We start from the raw sequence: 21,787 nt of genomic DNA on the forward strand, positions 1-21,787 counted from the left end.
ATCATTAACAGCGTAACAAAAGGTGAGGAGGGTTTTAGGGACTCATTAACGAGGGCAGAATGGGCACACTTTTATTTAAACACGATCATTTTACACAATAGCTGAAAGTTGGCTTCCCCCACCCCTCTCCTCGGGACAAACCCGGGTATCGGAATTAGCACCCGGTGTTTAGAACCCCAACTAAATAAATCCCAGGGTTATTTACCGAAGCGATTTGGGCGTGGTGACACAGGGAATAATCTGATTTTTTCTATTTTTGTGAGCAGCCCATTGCTGCGGCTGCCTCTCTGGAACACCGGGGGTGGTGCATAGCTCATGTAAGGCTAAAAACTGCCAGAAAAGGGACAAATCACAGTCGTGGTCTGAAGTTATTGCAGTGCAAATTTAATAGGAGCAGTGCTTTAATTAAGTGGAAATTAATCAAGAGGTAGGTGCTTTCCTCCTTGATGGCAAGAATTTAACATTGCTTAAAAGGAATTCCAGCTGAGCTTCGTGTTTGAGATCTCGGGTACACAAAGGAGTCAGGGCTGGATTGAGCTGGAAGAGATTTCAAATGACACAGAAAATGTTTCAAAGTTCTGTTGCAAGAGGTTACTTTTTGTGGGGTGAGCTCTTCTTTCACCCCAATCTGAATTTTAGTGGCACGAAGCCATTTTTAGCTCGGTGTTCAAGGTGCTAAAGGGGTCACTGAAGAGCAGAACGTTGATGTTTCATGGAAATAAAGTGCATTTTTCTGCTCCTGCTCCTTCTAAAAAGCAACCTCGAATTATATGAACTTATTTATTTCCCAGGATTGTCAAAAAAGCAACCAAAATTTATCCCACTGATGGAAATGACCAGACGAGAGAGCCACTTTTGGAGCAACTCTTTCATGGTCTCTTTCCCCTCCCCCTTTTTTGTTCCACATTATGTAATTTTTACTACAAATACTTCTTCCTATTCCTGAAATATTTTCTATTTCTGGCCCCACATTCCCTTCCAAAGCAGTAAAATCAGCATTTTTGTGCACCACTCAAGGCTACCAGGTGTTCTGACAGAGCATTTAAACGAAGAAATGTCATCTTTTAAATAATTCTTTTTTTTTAACAAAGCAGATTAAGATGATTTTCAAGTTTGCAAATCACTACAACAACATCCTCTGTAATTCATCACTTCTCCCCTCCAGATTAACTCGTTTTTGCCTTTCTACTGCAACATGATGGAGCTGAAAGGTGCTAAAATGAACATTTCGAGATCATTTTCACTCACACACAAGCTCATGCACAGCTGAGACATTAGATTGGAAATCTATTTACAATTTTACATATTTTACAATATATAGTTCGTCTTTACAGCTACAGAGTAAGTTCAGACTAACACTGGTACCTTGTGGAGCTGCTGCTGGAACTTGGCTTTGAGTTAAACTAATTATTAAAAACAATTAAGTGCATGCTTAGAAGGAAGCTTTCAGAAGAGATGTCAATGGACTAGTGTTGCTTAAAAATGACACCAGTTTGTGTAGAAAATTGAAATTCAGTTCAAAAAACCCACAAAAGCCTAAATAGAAATCTACTGGACTAAAATAAATACAATTCATTACACTTAACCAAAAAGAAAAGTACCTTTAAAAATGTACTGATTTAAGCTCGTCTGATTTTTTTTTTTTTTTTTTTAAGCCTTAATTTCCTTCCCTTCCCAGCTAGGTGAGGATAATGCTGCTTTTCCAAGCTGCCACTGGGAATTATCCTGCATAAACCTGAGGCTGCAGTGGTGGGGGCAGCTTGTCATTCTCCACATTTTCAGAGTCAATGGCTGCTAAGGCTTGACTTTTTGGTTTTATTTCTAAGGGATATTTCTCCACAATATCTTCCACTTCCTTGGTGATCCCATCAGTCCAATCTATGAGGTCTTTCTCCAGCTTCTTGGCTTCACTGACAATTCTTTCCTGTCTCTCATTCAACTGAGAGAGGAGGTCTAAGCTTTTGCACATTTGCTTCACCCCCAGGCACACATCAGGGGAAAAACTGTCAGATTCCTGCTTTTTTGGGGAGGTCTGGCCCGTCATGAAACGATCAAAATCTTCCTGGCTCAGATTTAAAGACTGAGCATCCAGTTTTTCAATGAAGGCCACAGCACAGCACTGCAAATAAAACAGAGAGAGCATCACTGCAAGGTTGGAATCACCACAGACTGGAATGTACCTCTTTACTATTCCTTACCCTCTTCTTACATCAGTAAATGATTTTTAAATACTTTTTTTGTGCCCTAAATGAGCTTTTCCTGGATCAGGCAGTTCATACAACTCTTTCCTCTCCCCCAAAGTTTGAAGAAATCAAAAACTGAGCTGACAAAGTACATTCCAAACCTCAGGGTCCCTGTGTTTGGGAGGTGAGGGAACAGCAGGAACATGACAAGGAGACAGGAGCAGTGTATTAATATTTAATTATCTGATCAGCAGAGATCTGCTATGCAGATTAATTCATTAATTTCCTGAAGGAAGGAGTGTCAAAGCCCAGCTCACTTTGTGGATGCTCTGCTCCTTCTGAAATAAACTTTTAACGTTCCAAGTTGTTTCATTCAACTCTGTAATTTCCCTCAAGGATTCTTTATGATAAAATGCAGAGCACACTGATAAATGCCTCTTGGAGAAGCTGTAAAAAACCTGTTTGCCTCCACACACCAATGGCCTAATTCTGCAGTGCCTTCAAGAAACTCTCCTGGGCTCAAAGAGGGAACTTTGCATCTGGAACATCTGCACAGCCCAAACTCAGGGTTTGAGGAACAGAAAGTCCTGATCTCCTTGCAGGATAAAAATACACCCAAGTCTTAACATCAGACTTTTCAAATAAAGGGTTTAAAGTTATAAAAAAATAAAGCAAAGCTGTGGTTTGGACAGCAGAGAAGGAAGAGAGAGGAGATAAAACTGGCTGTGCTCTAAGTAATCCCAACCACTGTTTGAAGATTCATTTTAATTTACATTTGAAGATTAATTTAAATTTACATTTCCCTTTGCTGGCAATTCCTACCTCCAAATCAAAGACAAATCTTGCTGTCCAAAACCCACCCTTCTTGCAGCACTCACCAGGTTAGTGAAATAATATCCATCCTCTCCAGTCATCAGCCTGCTGGGGTTGCAGAAGCGAGTGATGTACTGGATGTTGGACTGCAGGCGTGGGGGGTTCCCCTTGAGAACGATGTAAATCAGTGTGGGCAGGAAATCATCAGCAGAAGCTGGCTCGTTTTTGGTGATTTTGATGGCATTAAAGATGTGCTTGCTGCACTTGGTGATGCAGGCCAGTTTATCCCGAGGGACACGCTTGGAGTCCATCTCGATGATATCTGTGAGGGAAGGAAAGTCCTGAAATCATTCAAGTTGTATTAATCAGACACTGAATAAGCAGGATTTGCTGGGTAATATTAATATTGTATCATTTCTGTCTGCAGGGAAGTGTTTCAAGATCAGCTAAGCCTAAACACTTCAGTATGGAAAATTATCCCTGTTCCACAGATGAAATTCCAGTCCAAACCCACAAAGATTCCTGCAGATTTAACAGCCTGGACCCCCCCTTTGATGACAGCAAAAATAATCTCAGTAAGCAAGAGAGATGAAATTTAAAGCTGTAAATAAAAACTTCATCATTCACAAACCTGTAATTGCCTTTACAACCATGTCAGAGACTTCTGGGATTTCCTCACTGACAGGAACACACAGCATCTGGGGAGTTACCCAGTGCAAAGCCCTGTGACAGGAAAAAAAGGGTTAAACTCCTCAGTGCCAGTGACAGCCAGGTGTTTGAAACCAGCTGCTTCCTGAACTCAAGGCACAAGGAATGCTTTGTGTGAATGAGGCATTATTCCAGCCATAAACCAGCTTATTCCACTGAAGTAATTTATTTTCAGAGAAAATACTTCCTTTTTTAAAAGTTTGTTTTGGCTGTAATTTAACACAAGCAAACCAATTTTCCCAGTGTAGTGGTTGTCATTATCCCACCTATTCATTCCTCCCGTATTTTAAATAAAATGCTTTTAACCCTTGCTGGTTAACAAGGCATTTTTCTGTGCATAGCATGAGGTTTTTTTAACATGGTTGATTCAGAGCTCATTTACACAATTAAGGATTGCTCAATTATTTTTCCTTTCAAGCCTTACCTGATCCTTTTTTGGACAGCAAGGTCTTTCTTCTCATCATCAGTTGTCTCAGGGCAAAAAACATATTTATACTGTCGAGTCATGATGTATTTCTCAACCTCATCCATTGCCTTTTCCACTTTTTCAGGGGGCACTGAAAGGGACAAATCCCACAAATGAAGTATTCCTGGGCTCTTTGGAAGGTTTAATCCAGTTTAATCTTAGTATCACCAAATCAGTGCTACTCATTCGAGCCAACCTGAGTTGATAAATGGATATAATTTAAGAAGTAAAAATATAATGGGTAGAACTCCACAGAGAGTTTAAGAGAAAGCTGTAAAAACAAATATTTAGGACAGCAAAACTTCCTAAAATTGATGCTGCTAGGAACAATTCTAACTCTGCTACCAGAACCTGTTCCCAGCATTTCTGAAAGCTGAGGATGCTTTGCTTTAACTGAAAATTCAAGAGGCTTTAGTTTTACATCGTTGCTTTTGGAACAGGAAGATGAGGAAGAAGAACTTGGTACCTTTCCAACGTGTCTGCAACCTGTCTGCTACATTTTGGTAGAAGTCCTGGGCACATTCAGACTGTTCCTCAATGCTTAAATCCTGCAAGAGAACAAAGATTAAGTGTGGAAGACCTGGCAGCAACACCTCATGTTTTGTTTTGGTTTAAGGCAAGTGTCCAGCTGCAGTAACAGTCTGAGAATGCAAAGGTGTCGTCAGAGGTGTTTATAGTGGCTCCATTTTATTTAAAAATAGGAGAAGCCAACACTGGCTCTTTAATAGGTGAAAGACTTGCATTTATTTGCTGAACAAAGGTTATTAGCACAGGTGCAATGCCATTTTTGCCAGGCACATCCCCGAGGAGCGCTGACAAAACTCAGACTAGGCAGGACATTTGTCCCTATTTAACCTCAGACTAGGCAGAAGGCTTGTCCCTATTTAACCTCTGATTTTTAAAAGACAATTTATAGTCTAGAAAATCCCCAAGATTATAAATTATTTGAAGGGATATCTATACAGCAGACATTTCTGGTGAGAAAGTTGCTGTGAAATATATTGACAGTGTTATTTGTGAAACAACACTGGCTTTTGCTAACTGACCTCCTGAAGAACATAACAGAGGTTCGAAATTAACTTAATTAAGGCAATTTTCATCATTAAATGGCTGAATAAAATCATACATTAAAAAAGGGGGGAGGAGAATTTGATTGCTGAATTATCTAAGGGCAAAAACTGGACACTGCCCTGAACACAAAAGTCTCAGTTCTTGCTGAGACTGGCTTTTAGGCCTGGTTTATGTGTAGTAAAAAATCCGTGTTTTCAGAAGACTGAAGTAGGAAATGAGAAAACCTTCAGTGCTTGAAGCCCAAAATAAACCCACATTATTCTCACTAACTGTGCGCAGAACGAACAGATCTAAAAGAAAAGAAATCAAAGTTCAAGAAGATTTCAAAGCAGAGGGAATGTAAGCTTCCATGAGAACTCATGAGGAGATAATCTGAGGAACTAAATAGGAAAGAGACAAGAAGGGGGTGAAAAAGAAGTTATGCTGAGTTCTGACTCATTCCAACCATAGGTGGCACCACAGACTGATTAATATTTCAAGAACATTGGTTTGTGGTTTGTTTTTTTTTTAATGGAAAATGAAGATGTAACCCTTATTTCATATTAAAAAAAGCAGCACGGTCGAATTCCCCTTCCCCAAATAAAAGGAGAGGGATGGGTTGATGCTGAATTATCTTTAGAAGTTTTTAGGCATAAGCTGCCTCATCCCTGGAAGCATCCAAGGCTAGGTTGGACAGTGTTTGGAGCAACCTGGGACTGTGGAACTGCCCATGGAACCAGATGATCTCTAAGTCCTTTCCAACCCAAACCACTCTGTGATATCTTATCATTTCCACAAGTCCTATTTATGTAGAATATTGCTGAACAGACTCATTTATGTGGGATTTAGTCAGGACTAATTTATCTGGGATGCAAAGGAGAGCTTTGGGGTTGGAAGGATGGTTTGGTCCAACACCACCAAAAAATAAAGCACCCAGATCTTAATTTGATGAATTCCATCACCTGAAGGCTCATTACACTCCATAAAATCCAAACTGCTGGAACAAAAGCAGCATCTCCTCCCTCTCTTCCCAATTCCCCCATTTTATTCAGGCAAGAGGCATGCAGAGCTTACCCTTTTATGGCTCATGGTGTCCAAAAAGAGTTTGCATTGCTTGTAGATGTCCTGGCCAGGCTTCTGGTATGTCCTGATGAATTCTATGAACTCCTTGGACACTCGATCTGTCTCGATGCTGGCCTGCCTGTGGATGGAAGGGCTGGGAGCCTTGGCCTCCTGGATCTCTGCTGGGAAAATTCAGGGCACAACAGATCAGTTTTTTTACACTGCTGGATGAATTCATAAAGGTTTTATCACTTCAAGTCAGTTTTTTTCAGCTGTGCAGACAACTTATGGTCACTTATTTCTCCAGCTTTGCCAGGAAAATGCTGGATATTATTAAACACAGCAATTATTAGTACACACAACTCCAGGAAAACGGAGTATTCCACTGAAGTGGAACATTTAGAGCCACACCCCCAGTGACACTAATGGCCTTTTTCTATTAGAAGTGACTGCAACATGGGGTTGCTTTTGGCTCTCTTACACTGTCATTCCCAGGTCAGATATCTCCATTTAAGGTTTCCAGATGGGATTCTGTAGATTCCTAAAGATAACAGGGTGGTTTTCCCACTTTCCCTGACCTCTACACTCCTGCTCCTTTGCTTGTACCAGCACACGTGGCTCCCAAGCAGCTCAGGGCAGTTCTGCTCAAGGAACACACACAGCAAGCTGACAGAGCTGCACCCACGGGGCTTTTTCCCACAAAAACATCTGATTTTCCAAGTTCCAAGTTAATTGTCCTGCTCCAAAACCTTCACCCACCTTTCAGCTTGCCAGCCAACGCTGTTGGAAATGGAGGGATTGAATAGAGGTGGTGGAAATGAACGTGGTGAGAAGCAAGCAGAAGAGAGACAGAAAACATGAAAATATTCATGGTCAGCACGAGACAAACACAGCTTTCAATCTGCAAACACTTCACATGCACAGAAATCCTGCTTTCAACAAGCATGCAGAACTCCAGAAGAAAAAGAACTAAGTGGGATTAATATGTTTAAGTTGGTTTAATTTGAATTTGAGGGAGTTTATTGGGGTTTTTTTGGTTGTTATTTGTTTTTAAAGAGATCCAGCACTACAGAAAATCCAAAGCTGTGTCACCCAGTGAGTAACAAACACTTCTCCTCTGACCAAAGCTCCACACTTCAGCACAACCTTCTCTGGGGAATAACTTGGTCAGGCACCATCAGAACACTTCTGGTATTTAACTGCTGAGAACAGAAAAGGTTTTGCAAATATTTAAATTCCAACTGCAGCAATTGAGATAGCGCAAATCCAGCTCCTTTCTAGTTACTCAGGGACACTTTTCCAGAGGGGATTTCCTTCCATTGCCTTTATATCTAAATTCACTGCAGTGAATCCCAAACCTTACACAGGATTCCAGCTGAAGGGTGGGCATTAATTAAATTTGTCACATTTAACAGTAGAGAAGCAGAAAGCTTACTTTGAAATAATAAAGAAAAGGGCAGAATTATGAGATATTTCTTCCATGATTAATCACTGATCTCATTTTGCAGTACAGCTGAAGGTTTATTTACTTATTTCAACAATGTGTTCACTCTCTTATAAAAAGAATGAGCCTTATTTCACTATTTGACCTTAAGGAATATGAATATAATTTTTTCACTCACTAATTCAAAATAGATTGGTTTTAGTTACTAGAGAGATGTAGTCAACTGAGGCAGATTAATATTAAGTATTAAAAAGTGAATGTTAGTTAGAATGAACTGTCTTTTAATGAGTTACACCAAGAACTACTTGTAGTTGCAGCTTCATTAATCTCTGAGCTGAAATCCTGATATAAGGAGAATTAATCTGCACTGATTACCAAGGACTGCAGGAACAAATGTACTTCCAGCAACAAAATACTCTGAGGTTTGTCCTGTGTTCTCAGGGAATTCAGTCCAACTAAAAAGAAGCTGATTACAGCCAAGAAATTCCAACAAGTTAAAGAGAACCCAGCAGAGGAAAATGCCAAAACGCCAGGAGCGAGCACGGGAAGAGTTAAGGAAGGATCAGCTTCACAAAGAATAAACATTATTAATACTTCAATCTTTCTACAGGAAAGCCACTTGTCACAGCAGAGCAGGAGCACTCCAGGGATTCACTATGGTTGTGCCACGGCCACGGAGCCCAGTCCAAGCATGGAATGTGAAAAAGCTTTTGCCATCAGCTCTGTTACACATGGCCCTTCATCATCTTCCTGTAATTTAATAAACATCTTCCAATTTCTTTAGCCAGCAGAACAAGTCAGGATTGCAAACAAATAAAGTAGGATGAGCTCTTAAAGCTGTTTGCATCATGGGGTTTGGTGTCCTTTTGGTTTAAATGAAACCAGCGTCTCCTCTTGATAGGAAATTTTCATCTTGGTTTATATAACAAACATCTGGAGATGTTTTGAGAATGCAAAAGTTCTTGAAGTGCCAACTTCAGTAGTTTCAACTCATAATAATCAGATTTGTAACAGCAACCAGGAATGCTTTTTTTGATAAAAACATAAAGCAGCACAAAATCCAACTAATTCTTACAAAATTCTTATTTTTTTAATTCTAATCCTAAAGCGGAGCTCAAAGAAGCTTCAGCTTTACTCCTGTGACTCCCTACTGAGAAGCAAACCATTGGTTTAGAGATTCAACATCACCTCAGGATGCTGGACTTGCTTTTTTTGCCACCTTCATGTTGAAGAGCATGAGTTACAACTGGCACAACCCTAGTTTGTGTTTTGCAAAGCCCAGCTAAGAGCTAAGCTTACTAAAACCAGGCAGACAGCTTGCCCAGGCTGTGCTGCATTACCTTCAGAAGGGGAAGCCAGTTCCCAGGAGGGAGTAAAAATCTCCTTCAAATCCCTGAGAATGTTATCAGCATTTCTCTCCCTCCCAAGCTGTCCTTGCTTAGGGGTTTTCTCTTGAGCTGCTGAAATAAAAGGCCAAAGCAAGCAGGGCACCGAGAGCAGGAGCGTGGCAGGACAGGTGGTGAAGGGATAAAAAAAGAAAAGATGGAAAGTGAGAATGAACATTCAAAAAAAAAAAAAAAGGTTTAACACACAGGTGAATGAATGCCTCATGTAGCCAGCTGCTGCCATGCACCAGGTCAACTCTAATAGGAAATATGCTGAATTTCAAATGAAGGAAATGCATTATCCCCTAAGGTTAAGACAGATTAATGTTGGTTTTCCTTCTGGAATTCCTCCTCCACAGCCCAGCATTTCCCAGTTTTCGCCTGTGGAAGCTATTGCTATGCAAAGCCAGCAGTGCCATTCATCATTGCTGCTTGTAACACATTCTGGAGAACAAACACTCAGCCAACCACAAACTTGATCTTCCCAGCCCACACACAAACACTGTCAGCCTCACATTTATGTGCAGTTCATGGCACCCTGCTTACACATCCCATTTTTTCCTGGTGAGGTGTCAGAGTGAGGCACTCTGGCAGCATCAGCTGATATTTTATCTCAGGGTTTCTATCACACTCAGACACAGCAGTCTGTTGAGGTGACTGACAGCCAGCACCTTCTCTGCTGCTCTCTCCAGGAGAATTCCCCTCCCAGCCCTAAATCCTGGGATGACACCATGGCTGACTCAGGAATTTAGCTGGAATGTGTGCCAGAGGAACAAGGAACTTCCCCTCAGCAGTGCAGTGCCAGACCACCACCAGGAACACATCTATGCTGTTTAGTGGAAGAACTCCTGTATAATAACACAGAAACACAGGTTTAGCAGTTCACTGTTCTATTTAAAAGATTGGCATCACCCAAAAGCTCACATTTTTCTGCATTTTCAGAAACAATCACTCTCCAGAAGCATCACTACTCCAACTTTTGAAAGTCAAAGCACAGAGCATTAATCTGCCTTTTAGAACAACACATCTGTCAAAAACACTTATAATTTTAAAATGTACAGAAGCATGAAAAGCAAAGGAGAGTTACCCTTCTTAGCTCCTGCTCTGGAAGAAGCCGTGAAAAACTTCTTCACAGTTGTGACCTTTCTTGTTTTCTCATTGGTTTTCTTCTCCTCAAACTTTGAAAAGGTCAGGGACTGTGCCCCTTGGGTGCTCTGGCTGCTGGCATAGGCTTCTTCCTCCTCACGCTGGAGCCTGGAATTAGAAGAACACAGGTCTGATTTAAGTGCTTAAATAAGCTGATTTCCTGTGCAATCATTAATTACTCATTTGACATGTTAATTCTTTGCCCATCTTCATTCCCTACACTACATGACACCCACACTTTCCAGGCTGCAGCAGTAAAAGTGACAGAAAGCTCAGGGTGGTGAGGGAGGGTTAAACTGTGAGGCCAAAAGGGGGAAAAATGAGGTTTAACCATGGTCACCTTCCCCTCATGGCACACCCTGAATTCTCTAGGGTCAGGGAAGGATTTCCAGCAGTAGATTCCTTGCCTTCCTTCCTGCCTCACAGGGAGTTCCCCAACCTCTTACCACAGGCTTCACCATCTTAAAAAAGCAAAATACCCTGTCCCAACCTCAGAAATATTTTGGGAAATAGATCATTGTAGTCCTAATCTGGTTTGGTAATAAATATCTGCTTGAATGAATGAGACCAAACCCAGTTTTTAATCTAAATTAGAGGAGGGCAAACTCACCAATCCTGAAACTTTTTTCCCCTTATGCAGAAGGATTAAAATAGGTTACCCTATATCACCCTTCAAGATGCTGGAAGGCTGAGCAATTGTCTTTAGCAAACCATCCAGCTCAGGATGGACCATAAATAGTGTTGGATCTACAATCTCTTGAGGCAGGAATTGTATCTTACACCAGTGTTGACAAGCCTGTCTATTCACTGCAGCAAACAATCACAGCTTATCTGTGCCTTTAGCATCTCCCAGCTACTTATTAAAGAATTCCTTAAATACCCCACTTTATTTTAGGGATGATCCAAGACTGGCAGCAAAACTATCTGCCCTAATAATAAAGTTTTTATTAACTGTTTAAGATATTTATGGCAGAGGAAAACAATGTCATGACCTCTGTGCTGCCAACTGCTTATCACCTCTGAAAACACATCTTCCATTTTCAGTGTCAAGCATTTATCACATGAGGAAAACTAGATTGGTTTGCAGAAAATAAGTGATTAGACAATTACCTAAGTTAGTAAAGCTAAAGCTTTGATGTTCTTGGGCTTAACCCTGCAGTTTGAAAGAATGACCACATACAAGACTAAAATCAGCAACTGGAATGTAAAACCAGGGTGTTGGCTACACCCAAGCCATCTCCAGAAGCTCCAGAGGATATTTTAATCAAAATTGTCCCTTTAACCCTTCTAACTGCTAGATAGAAATATAGATTTGCATATGCAAATGAGGCTAAAGTATTCATTGGGAGGTTGGGCTTTGTTTACATTTGTTACTTCCCAGATTTTCTTTTCAAACCTCTTGTATTAGAATGTCACAAATATCCATCTTTGCATCAAAAGGAACGTTTTAATTCCTGCTGGAAAGGTCAAATTGGAGAACTTGTGATGAGCCTGAGCCAGAGCAAACAGGACTGGGAAATGGGAGGCAGGAATAGTATTTGGTGGAGTCACCCTGAAGGAAGAAAGAAGGTTCTTTACCGCTCTGCCAGCTCCCAGTCCTCTTGAATCTGCTTCTGCCTGGCCTTGTGGTATTCCTCCCTCCAGCACTTGGAGCAAAACCCCTGCCAAGCAGGATTGCCATAGTAACCACAGCCCTTCTTGCACAGCAGCTCCGACTGATCCACGTGGATTCCTCTGCGCTCCGATTTCAGGTTCATTTTCCTCCTGGTGGAAGAGGAGAAGGGTTAAAAACAGAAATGTAGCACCAGCCGCATCCCAGATACCATGTCTTCTGAAGGTTTGCCTTTAGAAAGGAGTCACCTGCTTGAATTATTTAACAGCTCCATAGCAACAAAATGAATGCCACGGGAGGAAGGGCACAGTTACATAACCACGAGCCCCACAGCCAGGGGCAGCATGACCACATCTCTGCAGGGCTGTGACCTGCACACAGCTCCAGGCAGTGGCCCAGGGCACCAGTGACAGCCCCACAGCCAGGGGACAAAGGGCCAAGGCACATCTCTGCAGGGCTGTGACCTGCACACAGCTCCAGGCAGTGGCCCAGGGCACCAGTGACAGCCCCACAGCCAGGACAAAGGGCCAAGGCACATCTCTGCAGGGCTGAGACCTGCACACAGCTCCAGGCAGTGGCCCACGGCACCAGTGACAGCCCCACAGCTGGGGGACAAAGGGCCAAGGCACATCTCTGCAGGGCTGAGACCTGCACACAGCTCCAGGCAGTGGCCCAGGGCACCAGTGACAGCCCCACAGCCAGGGGACAAAGGGTCAAGGCTCTGCTCTCACCAGCACCTTGTTCTGACAGCCAGAGACACAAAGCAATGGGGGAAAAATGTAAGAAAGTTCCAAACACCAATGAAGGGAGCATATAGAATACACTGTATTCTAAGACTGTGCCTGCAAAGAACCACACTGGTGAGGCTTTAGGAAAGGGATCTCTGGCCTCCAAAAGTGTCTTCAGGGCACAGTGAGGAATCACAGCTGACCCAGCTGGGCACATCAACACATGGACAAGGTGCATCACCACTTCCTCCAAGTTATGGCAGGGTTAAACTGGCTGCCTGCACACAGCACAGCTCTGTGGGATTTATATTTAGTGACTGCAACAAAAAGATTCTCCTGCCTACACCAGCACTGTGCCAAGCCTGTCTTGGAGCATCCAGCAAGCATCCAGCCTCCCCTTTCCTTGCCTGCCTGACAGAAACCATCCCACATGCCAACTCCCTCCCAAAGGCATCCCAGCTACTTGGTTCTGATGGGGAATGCTGGAGTCATTTTAGGAGAAAAGCAGCACAGGATTATCTGCATCAGCAAGGTTAAGGTGTGCATATTAAAATGTTAACATTTGGATTGCAATATTGACAGACACAGAGAGCAGAAATAGCACAGCAAAGTTTTGTCCAGTAAATTCAGTTCCTTTCCCTTTCTGCCATTCCAGAGATGCCACGTATGGAATGCAAGAGGAAAAGGGATTTTCTCAAACTGAAGAACATCAGCAACTGAGTGAGAGTTATCTTCCTTTCCCCTGAAATTCCACCCCAAACTCTTCTCTGGATCATCCAGCATAACAGATGGAATATGCACAAATGTCACTGCCACTGAGAGTTTTCTACTACAGGAAGTACCAGCTCTTTTGTTCCAAGCTCAATTATCCATTTTAAAAGACTGATAATGTTTAACATTTCCCATTAATCTAATCAAGTTATTTTAAGCAAAGTAACAGGAAACACACGATTTTCTCTGAGGGGGGAACAAATTAAATATTCCATCTTATCTACATAAGTATTAAGATTTCTTCCACTTTTCAATTTTTGAAAGAAATAATGAGTTTCTAAAAATAACCAAAAAATAGTTTAATTGTAGAGACATGCATATTAAGGGCATCAATTTCTTAATGACATCATTTATAGCCACGTGTTCTCATTTTTATAGATGGGAGAGTGGCTGAATACTTTCTTTTCTTTCCCACTGAAAAGTCTGACAGACAATATTGTGCTGCTGCAAAGCAAAATGAAAATAAACCCAACCCTATATTTTAAATATTTGAGAGCTTTACTTCATTCCCATATGCAGAAATAACTGAGAAACAAAGATTTCACAAAAATCTTTTGGTTTCATTTCCTGACTTCTCAAGGAAGGCCTGTGTGTGAGCTCCTGGCTGCCAACATCTCAGAGCCCAGAAATTCAACTGTCAGTGTGTGTCAGCTGCACAGCCTGGGGAGGAATTGCACAGTGGCAAGATTTGCACACTCAGGCCATTCCCAGAGCATCACTCATGTCCTTGAGCAACAATTCTGAAAAGAAAGGGGAAGCAAGAGCATGAAACTCTTCACTGATTCAGTTTCAAGACCACTTCCTACAAAGCAGAAGCTGCAGCAGCATTTTGGTCAGAGACCTCTATTGCAGGTGCCTGTCCTAGAAAAAAATGCAATAAATATGCATAAAATGTTTAATTGCCATTCATGTGAAGCTGTTCCGTCAATGTTTTCCCTGTAAACCATGAAGAAACAATAAATAAAACCATTTTCATAACAGAAACTTCACAGAAATTTTACAGGGATCTCTGTCACCCAAGGAAATAAAACCCTATAAAATCCTGTCACCCACCACAGCAGAGTTACAACAGCTTTGCAACTGCAATAATTCCAAGAATTCAGGTGTCTGCTCTCATTCAGCATCACCACGTTCCAGACTCTAGTTTGAGAATTAAAGGAGTAGAATGAAACCTGACCCTGTTTCTCTCCCTGCCCAACACCTGAAAGCCACAGCAGAGTTTCTCTGCCGGCTGTGCACTTTCACCCCCTCCAGAGAGGCACAAAAATCACCTCTGTGCCCACAGATCTTTGCCCCCACAGTGCCACCGTTCCCTCTGGCATCCTGTGTGTACACACTAGAACTAAAAATAAAGCTCTGCTCAGTGTCCAAGCTCAGAGTAAGCAAAGCAGGGCTGCAAGGAGCTGCAAAGTCAAGTGCCCTCCCCTCCCTCGAGTGTTTGCAGTGACATCAGCTCAGATGCAGGGACAAAGGAGGTCACCCTGAACCCACAGGAAGGAGTCACATGCTGCACACAAAGCACAGACTTTCGGCTCCCTTCAACCAGAAAAGGCTGTTGTAAAAAAAAAAAAAAGTTGCCCAGCCGATTTCTGCAGGTCAGCATTAATATTGTAATGAACAGAACAACTCCAGTTGTGATAAACTGAATGTGAAAAAACCCTCTCAAATTGATTTTTGGCAACTAAATCCCTGTGTGTTTTATGATCTTACACACCTAAAAATGTTTTGTTGGAAGTTTTGTGTGTCCAAAATGCCTTTTTTTTCCCCTTTCTCTAGTCCCTTCTCTCACTCCCATTCCTTATCCAACAATCACCTCCTCAATGCATGTGCACAGTCACACCACACATTTTGCATGGTCAGACCTCTTATTTTCACTCCTGCCCTGAATGCATGATGTGTTCAAAGCTCACTTCTGACATAATTCCAAGAAATAAAACAAATTTGTTGTTTGTCTGGAGTTGGAGAGCAGGCAACTCCGATCACCTTTATACCACCTGCCCACCTGAGAAGTCAGGAAAACACAAGGAAGGTAAGAAACCTCCACATTAAAAAAAAAAAAAAAAATCTAATCCAGAAATACAACAAAGTACCAGAAGATTATAAATAACATTAACCAGTACAATTCGGAGAGGTGCTTTGCACCAAACATCCTTCTTGCATCTCCTGGATCCCAGTTAAAGTACTTCAAGAAGCCCCACATCTCCCTGCCAGGAGCAAAAATGTAATGTCATTTAAAAGATATTCATCCACTGCTCTGCTTAGTGAGTGCTTCAAATGTGCTGTGAATATCATCAGGGAAGGCAGAAATGACACCTTACAAACACCAAAAGAATCTTCTTTTGAGCATTTCTGTGCCAGGACTAGACCTCATCACACCTTAATATCTAATTGTTAATTAGCAACACCCCTTTGAAGAGTTTAGAAAAAGAATGTGCTCTCAGTTATTAATTTATGAAATCCCTTCACTGAATGTTATTTGCAAGCAAAAGCTTCTGGTCTCCCATTCTCCACCGAAATGGAAATGTGGAAATCACCCAACTCTTTTCTATGACCTTTAAAGTGCACCTCACACATCATGTGCAGCTCCTGAGGGATTTATTTGGGATAATCACAGCCTGGGAAGGTGTCCCACTGCTGGCTGTGGCCACCAAAATGCTCCTTGTCTTCCTGCCACAAGAATTCCCAGGCTGAAGCTCCATGTTCTGCATATCCAGCTTTATTTTTCCCAATTTTACTAAAATCAAGAGGAAGTGAGGCATGAGATTCATATTAAGTCAGATCTATCTGCAGGGCTGCACACCAAAGGTCTCTAATGACAGATCAGATCTGCTCCAGCTTTTTCAGAAGCATCTCACAGTAGCTTTGAAATGATGAAAAAATCCCCACCAAATCACTGTGGTTTAATTCAAAATTAGCTTTCTACTTGCTTTAATGCAATTTATTCTGAAGCTCTCAAATACATCTTCCTATCAACATATTTTTCTTGCTGTACCCACACTTCGATAATGTTTTTTCTTTTTATTCACTTGTTTAGAGCAAACACCTTTTAGGAAGGGCAACACCAACTCAGAGACTTCTCATCCTTGCTCACACCCCTTGATTTTTCCCGTCAAGTTTGTCATCCAAGAACCTCCAATAAATTACAGCTCTCCCTTCAGAAAATGGGAAGTCACAGAATATTTTTCAGGAAGGACAAAGCAGCTGCCTGCCCTCTGTGGCTCTGTCAGGGCTGAAACTGAGACCATGGGTGCAAACACTGCAGGGTTTCAGTTACCACCACCAGGGAAGCACACCAGGAACCCAAACCCATAAAACCAACTTTTCTGCAAAATATTCTGGCTGAAAGCCAATTCACTTTCCCTGTCACTTACTCTGATCTGCCTTTTAACACTTACTAAGGCAACACAGAGAGTTAAGACACGGGAAACATGAATTTTGCTCCAAGCCCATAAATCCCCAGGCCATTTCTGTCAGTATCCCACAAAGGGGACTGAAGGAGAAGCAACCATTCCTCCAGGACTTTGGACCTTTTGTAGCTTCATAACAGCAAAATACTAAGTTCTAATTTTCACAAAAACCAACTTACAAAATAACCAGAAAAATTCATATTAAACCTACTAAATCAGTTATCAGTCACAGCAAGGAGCAGATTCATGCTTAGCTTTTATGTGGTAGGAAAAAAGAGGATCCTTCAATCCAAACTGGATCCGTCACCCAGGGCTGAGTTAATGAACACATGAAAGGCTAAACTTGCATAACACCCTCTTTTCAGCAAGAAACACGACAATTTTCACAGCACAAAGACTGCAGACACAGCTTTGGCTTGGGGAAAAGCACTGGGTGAAAGATGGTTTAGGAGCAGCACGGTTACCACGGGCTCCAACACCACCAGCGTGTTTTTCTGGTTCTTTTCCACTTCCCTTCCTTGCCAGGGATGGAGCAGGCAGGCACCTTTGTTATCAGTGCAGATTTTGAGGAGATATCAGCTGGGTCATAAACTATTTATTAGTCCTGGAATGCTGAGGTCACCTTTGAGACAAGAGCTGGCTGGAAAAGCTCATATTCAAAGCTGAATAGAAAGGGTCTTGCTTAATCAATCAAACACCTCCAGTAAGAGCTAAGTGCAATCAATTCGTAATTATTACAAGCTGTGAAGAACAGTTTTTCAGTAACTCCACAAACTAACGCTGGAAATTAAAGCAGTAGCTTTAATTCTACAATTGAAGTGCTATAAATGAGTTTCAGTATTGCTAATGACTTAATTAAATGTATCTAAAACCAGGAAAACACAGACTGGGAACAGGCAGGTTTGGTTTTTGGGTATGTTTTGGTTTCTTTTTGTTGCTGTTGGTTTGAGTTTTTTCTTCCCTCCCTAAAATTAAGTTTTCTCAAAAAAAACCAACTTGACACAACCATTAACAACAACCTACAGCAGTCTTTCACTGGGCTGAAGCAAATGTGATTCAGCTCTTCAAAAGTCATTGCAGCACCTAATGAACAACTTGAATTCTCCCAATTCAAAACCATCAAAGTGTGAAGTGTTCACAATGAAGGATCACTCTCTGCAGCTCTCTGGTCATCGATGGCCATCCCCAAAAATGGAATTTTAAAGCAGAAAAAAGAAAACCAGGGAAGTCTCCACACACACAATTCTTACATTTACTGCTGTTGTTTCACATTTTACTGGTGCCTGAATATTCCATCATAGCTCAGATCAAGACAGCAGCCAACAGCTTTAATTACTAAAAATAGATTTATAAGGTAGGTTAGAAAGTGCATCAAAAACTGAGGGGTGCAAGGATGGAGTTAAGGTGTATTTTGTATTTTGCCAGTGGAAAAGTGCCCTGAAAATTTATTTATTCCAAAGAAGCACTGACGCAAATGCCCCAAAATTCTGAAGAGCACCAACCTACGTGCTGAAAGAGTCGTGATTCAGGTGTAACCCCAAGCACTCAGGCATGTAATTAGCAATAGAGTAATTAACCATGAGCTAATTTCCTCCCAAGGAAGGGTGGGGCAAGATGATCTCAGGCTCATGAACAGAAAACACAAAAGCCATTAGACAACTCGGGAATTAGGCAAGAAACCCGCGTGTTATCTTCGCAGTGCTCACACTTTTAGTGTGCATCTTTCTTGCAATTATGGGATTTCAGCTACAGCAGTTGTAGGACAAGCAGTGCAGGCTGCTAAAAAACAGTCCCAAGAAAAGAAAGAGTCGCTGCTTTGGTGAGCAGCCACCTCAAACAAACCACAGCGCTGGGTCCTGTCATTTGGAGGGGAAATTGCAGCCACTGCTTCAAACCTCCAAAATCCTGACGGCCACAAGGCTCCAGCTCTCAATTTGCTCAGCTTGGAGTTGTGTTTTCCTCCTCAAATGTCAGCACAGGCCTGGAGCTACAGGTTTGGTTTGTCCCCACTAAATTACCGTGGCATGAATGACCAGGCTGTGTCTCACCATCTCCATGTGATTCACAACTCTGCTTTTAAACGAAACCACAGGAAACATCTAAAAACTCTTTGAGCCCCTTGGTTGGGAATTCAGAATAAAAAGAAGATTAGCTAAAACTGCTAAAATCTCCTCAGAAATAGCTTCTACACGCTATTTCTTGCCAACTGCACTCACCTGGACGCAGAAATTAAGTTGCCTAGAACCTCAGAGAAAAACTTCAAAACGTTTTATACACTTTGTACCTGGACTTGTTACAAGTGGCATTTTAACAGCACTTCACAAGCAAGGTTTCTAGGTCTAGTTTTAGATCACAAGTAGTTAATCATCAGAAAAAAAAGCCCCAAGCATAACTGGGGATTACACAGCAAAAAAAAAAAAGAAGGAGCTGAGAAAGATTGTTCTAGCCTAAATAACACCACAGAACAAAATTAAATACCAGAATCATGGACTATCTTCAAGCTTATAATCAGTTTGTTGGGTAAAGCAGTCTTAGGAATTGGTATAATTGGCCTTATAGCCTATTCTCCCCTTCTACTGTGCGTTGTTTTGGGCTTTTTCTCGGTCAGCAAAACATTCCACTGAGCTACAATTCTCTTCCTAATCCTCCCTGCTGCAAAAATCACTTTTGTAACAGTGTCCAGAAGGCCAGCACATCCAATTCCTGAGTAAAGCACTGTTCCTGGAAAACACCACGTCCTTCTCTGCTGACCTGGTTTGGTCATTGGTCTCAAAAAAGTGTTGGGTAACTGGAAAACCAAGAGCAGCTCAGTGCCGTTCCCAAAGTCCCGGTGTTAGGAACTTCATTGCTTCAAAAGTAGTTTCAAATGAGACCAAACAATAAAAGTATGGCAAGTCAATAATGGATCTAAAGCACAACCCCCACAATGCTACCCTTCCCCCCCCAAAACATGCAGTGCTGCTAATTCCCAGCACTGGGCCCCCACTCAGCCAAAAAAACCCAGTTAAATTTTGCCTGTAAAACCCTCTCAAGTGAACCCAGCACCCCATCACAGCCCCGGCCACAGAGCAGGAGGATTTCAGACAGCACCGAGCCACCCCCTCAGAGAATTTCTTTGGTAATTCAAGCACATCATTCATCTCTCAGTATCTCACACCCTCGCTGAGCCACTCCCTGCTTCAAAGGAACAACCTGAACCCTACACAAAGTGCTACAAGCAGTGACGAACACCCACAAAAGCATCCAAAATGCACTGCTCAGCATCTTAAGTATTCTCCAAACTTCACCTAGCTTGACTTTAAAGGACTTTGATCCTCAGCTGTGCAGTGAGAAGCCACACAGGGACAATACTTACAGGAAAAAAGCCAAAACCTCACTCATCCGCAAGGAACTCATCAGGAAAACAGGCTAAGGTGGGCATATGGGTAAAGCTATCAGTGACACCTGCACCCTGTTAACTACCAGCACAGGCCCATGGAATTAATTCAAATACATAGATAATAAAAATCAGCTTTAGGAGCTGCACATGGAGGAGGGCAAACACCCACGAAAGTATCCCAAAAGCACTGCTCGGCATCTTAAAAATTCTCCAAACTTCACCCGGCTTGAGTTTAAAGGACTTTAATCCTCAGCCGGGCAGCGGCAATACTTACAAAAAACAAGCCCAGAACTCCTTGATCCACAAGGAACTCAGGAGGAAAACAGGCTGGGGGGGCATATTGGCAAAGCTGTCAGTGACACCTGCAGCCTGTTAACCACCGGCACAGACCCATCGAATTAAAATACATATATACAGCTAATAAAAATTAGTTTTAGGAGCTGCACAAGGAGGAGGAAGAGGGTTTGGCAAGTCTCGGTATATCCCGGTGTTTATCCCGATCGCTGCCGCCCCGCGGGGCCCAGGGACCCCACGCCCAAGGTGGCAGCGGGGCCGGTGTGAAGCCCCTCGGCGGGGCGGACACCGACCCCCGACCCTCAGCACGACCTATAACCGGGGGGACACGGCCACCCCCGCCTGTCCCCGACCCCAGGCGGCCCCTCCAGCCCTTCACCCCGCGGTCCTCACCGGCTGCCCCGGGCGGCGGGGCCGATCCGGCCGCTCCGCTGCGCTGCTGCCGCCGCGGCCCCTGACGGCCCCGGCGCTGCCCGGGCCCTCCCTCGGTCCCTCCCTCGGCTCCGGCGGAAGGGCGGGCGGCACCTCCGGGGCGGGACCGAGCCCGGAAGGAAGCGGGGCCCCGCCGCGCTGGGCGGAGCGGCGGCCGCTCCTTGGAGGGGCAGCGGCCGGGTTCGGGGCTGAGCGGCCGCTGTGAGGGTCAGCGGGGCTGTCACACGCCCGTGCTGCTCGTGTGAACGCATCCACAGTCCTTTTCCTCAGCTTCTTGTTGTCTGTCCCTCCCAGCGTAGCGAATTCCCACGCTGCAGCCTCCCTTCCTTCTCCACAGCCCGCTGCAGCTCCTCAGGGCTCCAAAAGCCGGGCCCTGGCCCCACACGAGCACCCCAGAGCTGCCTTTGGGCTCTCTGCAGTAGGGAGCTGAATATCCGCTGCTATTTCAAACTCCTGTTTCCACGCTCAGTTACACAGTGCTGGGTGCTGGTTTCCATCTCTTCTACCCACCCACACCTCCCCCTTTTTTTTTTCCCCCTCAGCACGGACATTCCCCTATGAGACAGACGGATAGAAAGGAAATTACTTAAGAAACAAGGGGGAAATTCTTCTTCTGAACACGGGCAGGTTCTTTTTGAGCGTTGCACAATCCCAGCAGCTACTGGGACCGTCCCTGTGCTCTGTCACAGGAATGGGTGGGCAGGGGAAGAAGGATGGAATTGAAAGCACTGGAATGATCTGATGCCGGAGACAGCACACACTGCACAAGTGGCATCTGCTCGGGAAGTGATGATAAACGACTAAATGCCATTAAAACAGCCTGGGACAGAGATTCGTGTCTTACTTTTCATTTGCAGTCAGGCAAAGCACACTGAAATGCCAGGGAAGGTGAGGAAAGGCACTGCAG

At 43.2% G+C, this 21,787-nt stretch overlaps 1 protein-coding gene across 6 annotated transcripts; it reads right to left on the reverse strand.

Annotated features, from left to right (window-relative positions):
* Positions 1 to 45: 45 nt before the first annotated feature.
* On the reverse strand, positions 46 to 20,938 carry RABGEF1 (RAB guanine nucleotide exchange factor 1). Of its 6 annotated transcripts, none has more exons than XM_032129727.1 (11): positions 20,842 to 20,898; positions 11,836 to 12,021; positions 10,199 to 10,365; positions 9,067 to 9,186; positions 7,042 to 7,062; positions 6,295 to 6,464; positions 4,637 to 4,718; positions 4,129 to 4,261; positions 3,628 to 3,719; positions 3,062 to 3,318; positions 46 to 2,119 (listed from the first exon to the last, which is right to left on the reverse strand). In XM_032129727.1, exons 2-11 carry the CDS (start codon positions 12,012 to 12,014, stop codon positions 1,721 to 1,723), a joined length of 1,620 nt encoding a protein of 539 aa, XP_031985618.1. In that variant the 5' UTR covers positions 12,015 to 12,021; positions 20,842 to 20,898; the 3' UTR covers positions 46 to 1,720. The 6 variants fall into 6 exon arrangements, with proteins under 6 accessions (XP_031985618.1, XP_031985614.1, XP_031985616.1 ...); XM_032129723.1 differs by having other exon boundaries at positions 6,295 to 6,461; positions 20,842 to 20,876; XM_032129725.1 differs by lacking the exon at positions 9,067 to 9,186 and having other exon boundaries at positions 6,295 to 6,461; positions 20,842 to 20,876.
* Positions 20,939 to 21,787: the final 849 nt, after the last annotated feature.

The sequence above is a fragment of the Corvus moneduloides genome, chromosome 20, assembly GCF_009650955.1.
Source record: "Corvus moneduloides isolate bCorMon1 chromosome 20, bCorMon1.pri, whole genome shotgun sequence".
Lineage (NCBI taxonomy): Eukaryota > Metazoa > Chordata > Aves > Passeriformes > Corvidae > Corvus > Corvus moneduloides.

Excerpts from the sequence above, each read along its gene's own strand:
- RABGEF1 (XM_032129727.1), bottom strand. The coding sequence starts at position 12,014 with ATGAACCTGAAATCGGAGCGCAGAGGAATCCACGTGGATCAGTCGGAG. Across the intron at positions 7,063-9,066 it reads ACTGGCTTCCCCTTCTGAAG|CGTTGGCTGGCAAGCTGAAA; the intron begins GTAATGCAGCAC and ends CATTTCCAACAG. Across the intron at positions 6,465-7,041 it reads GTTGGCTGGCAAGCTGAAAG|CAGAGATCCAGGAGGCCAAG; the intron begins GTGGGTGAAGGT and ends GAATTTTCCCAG.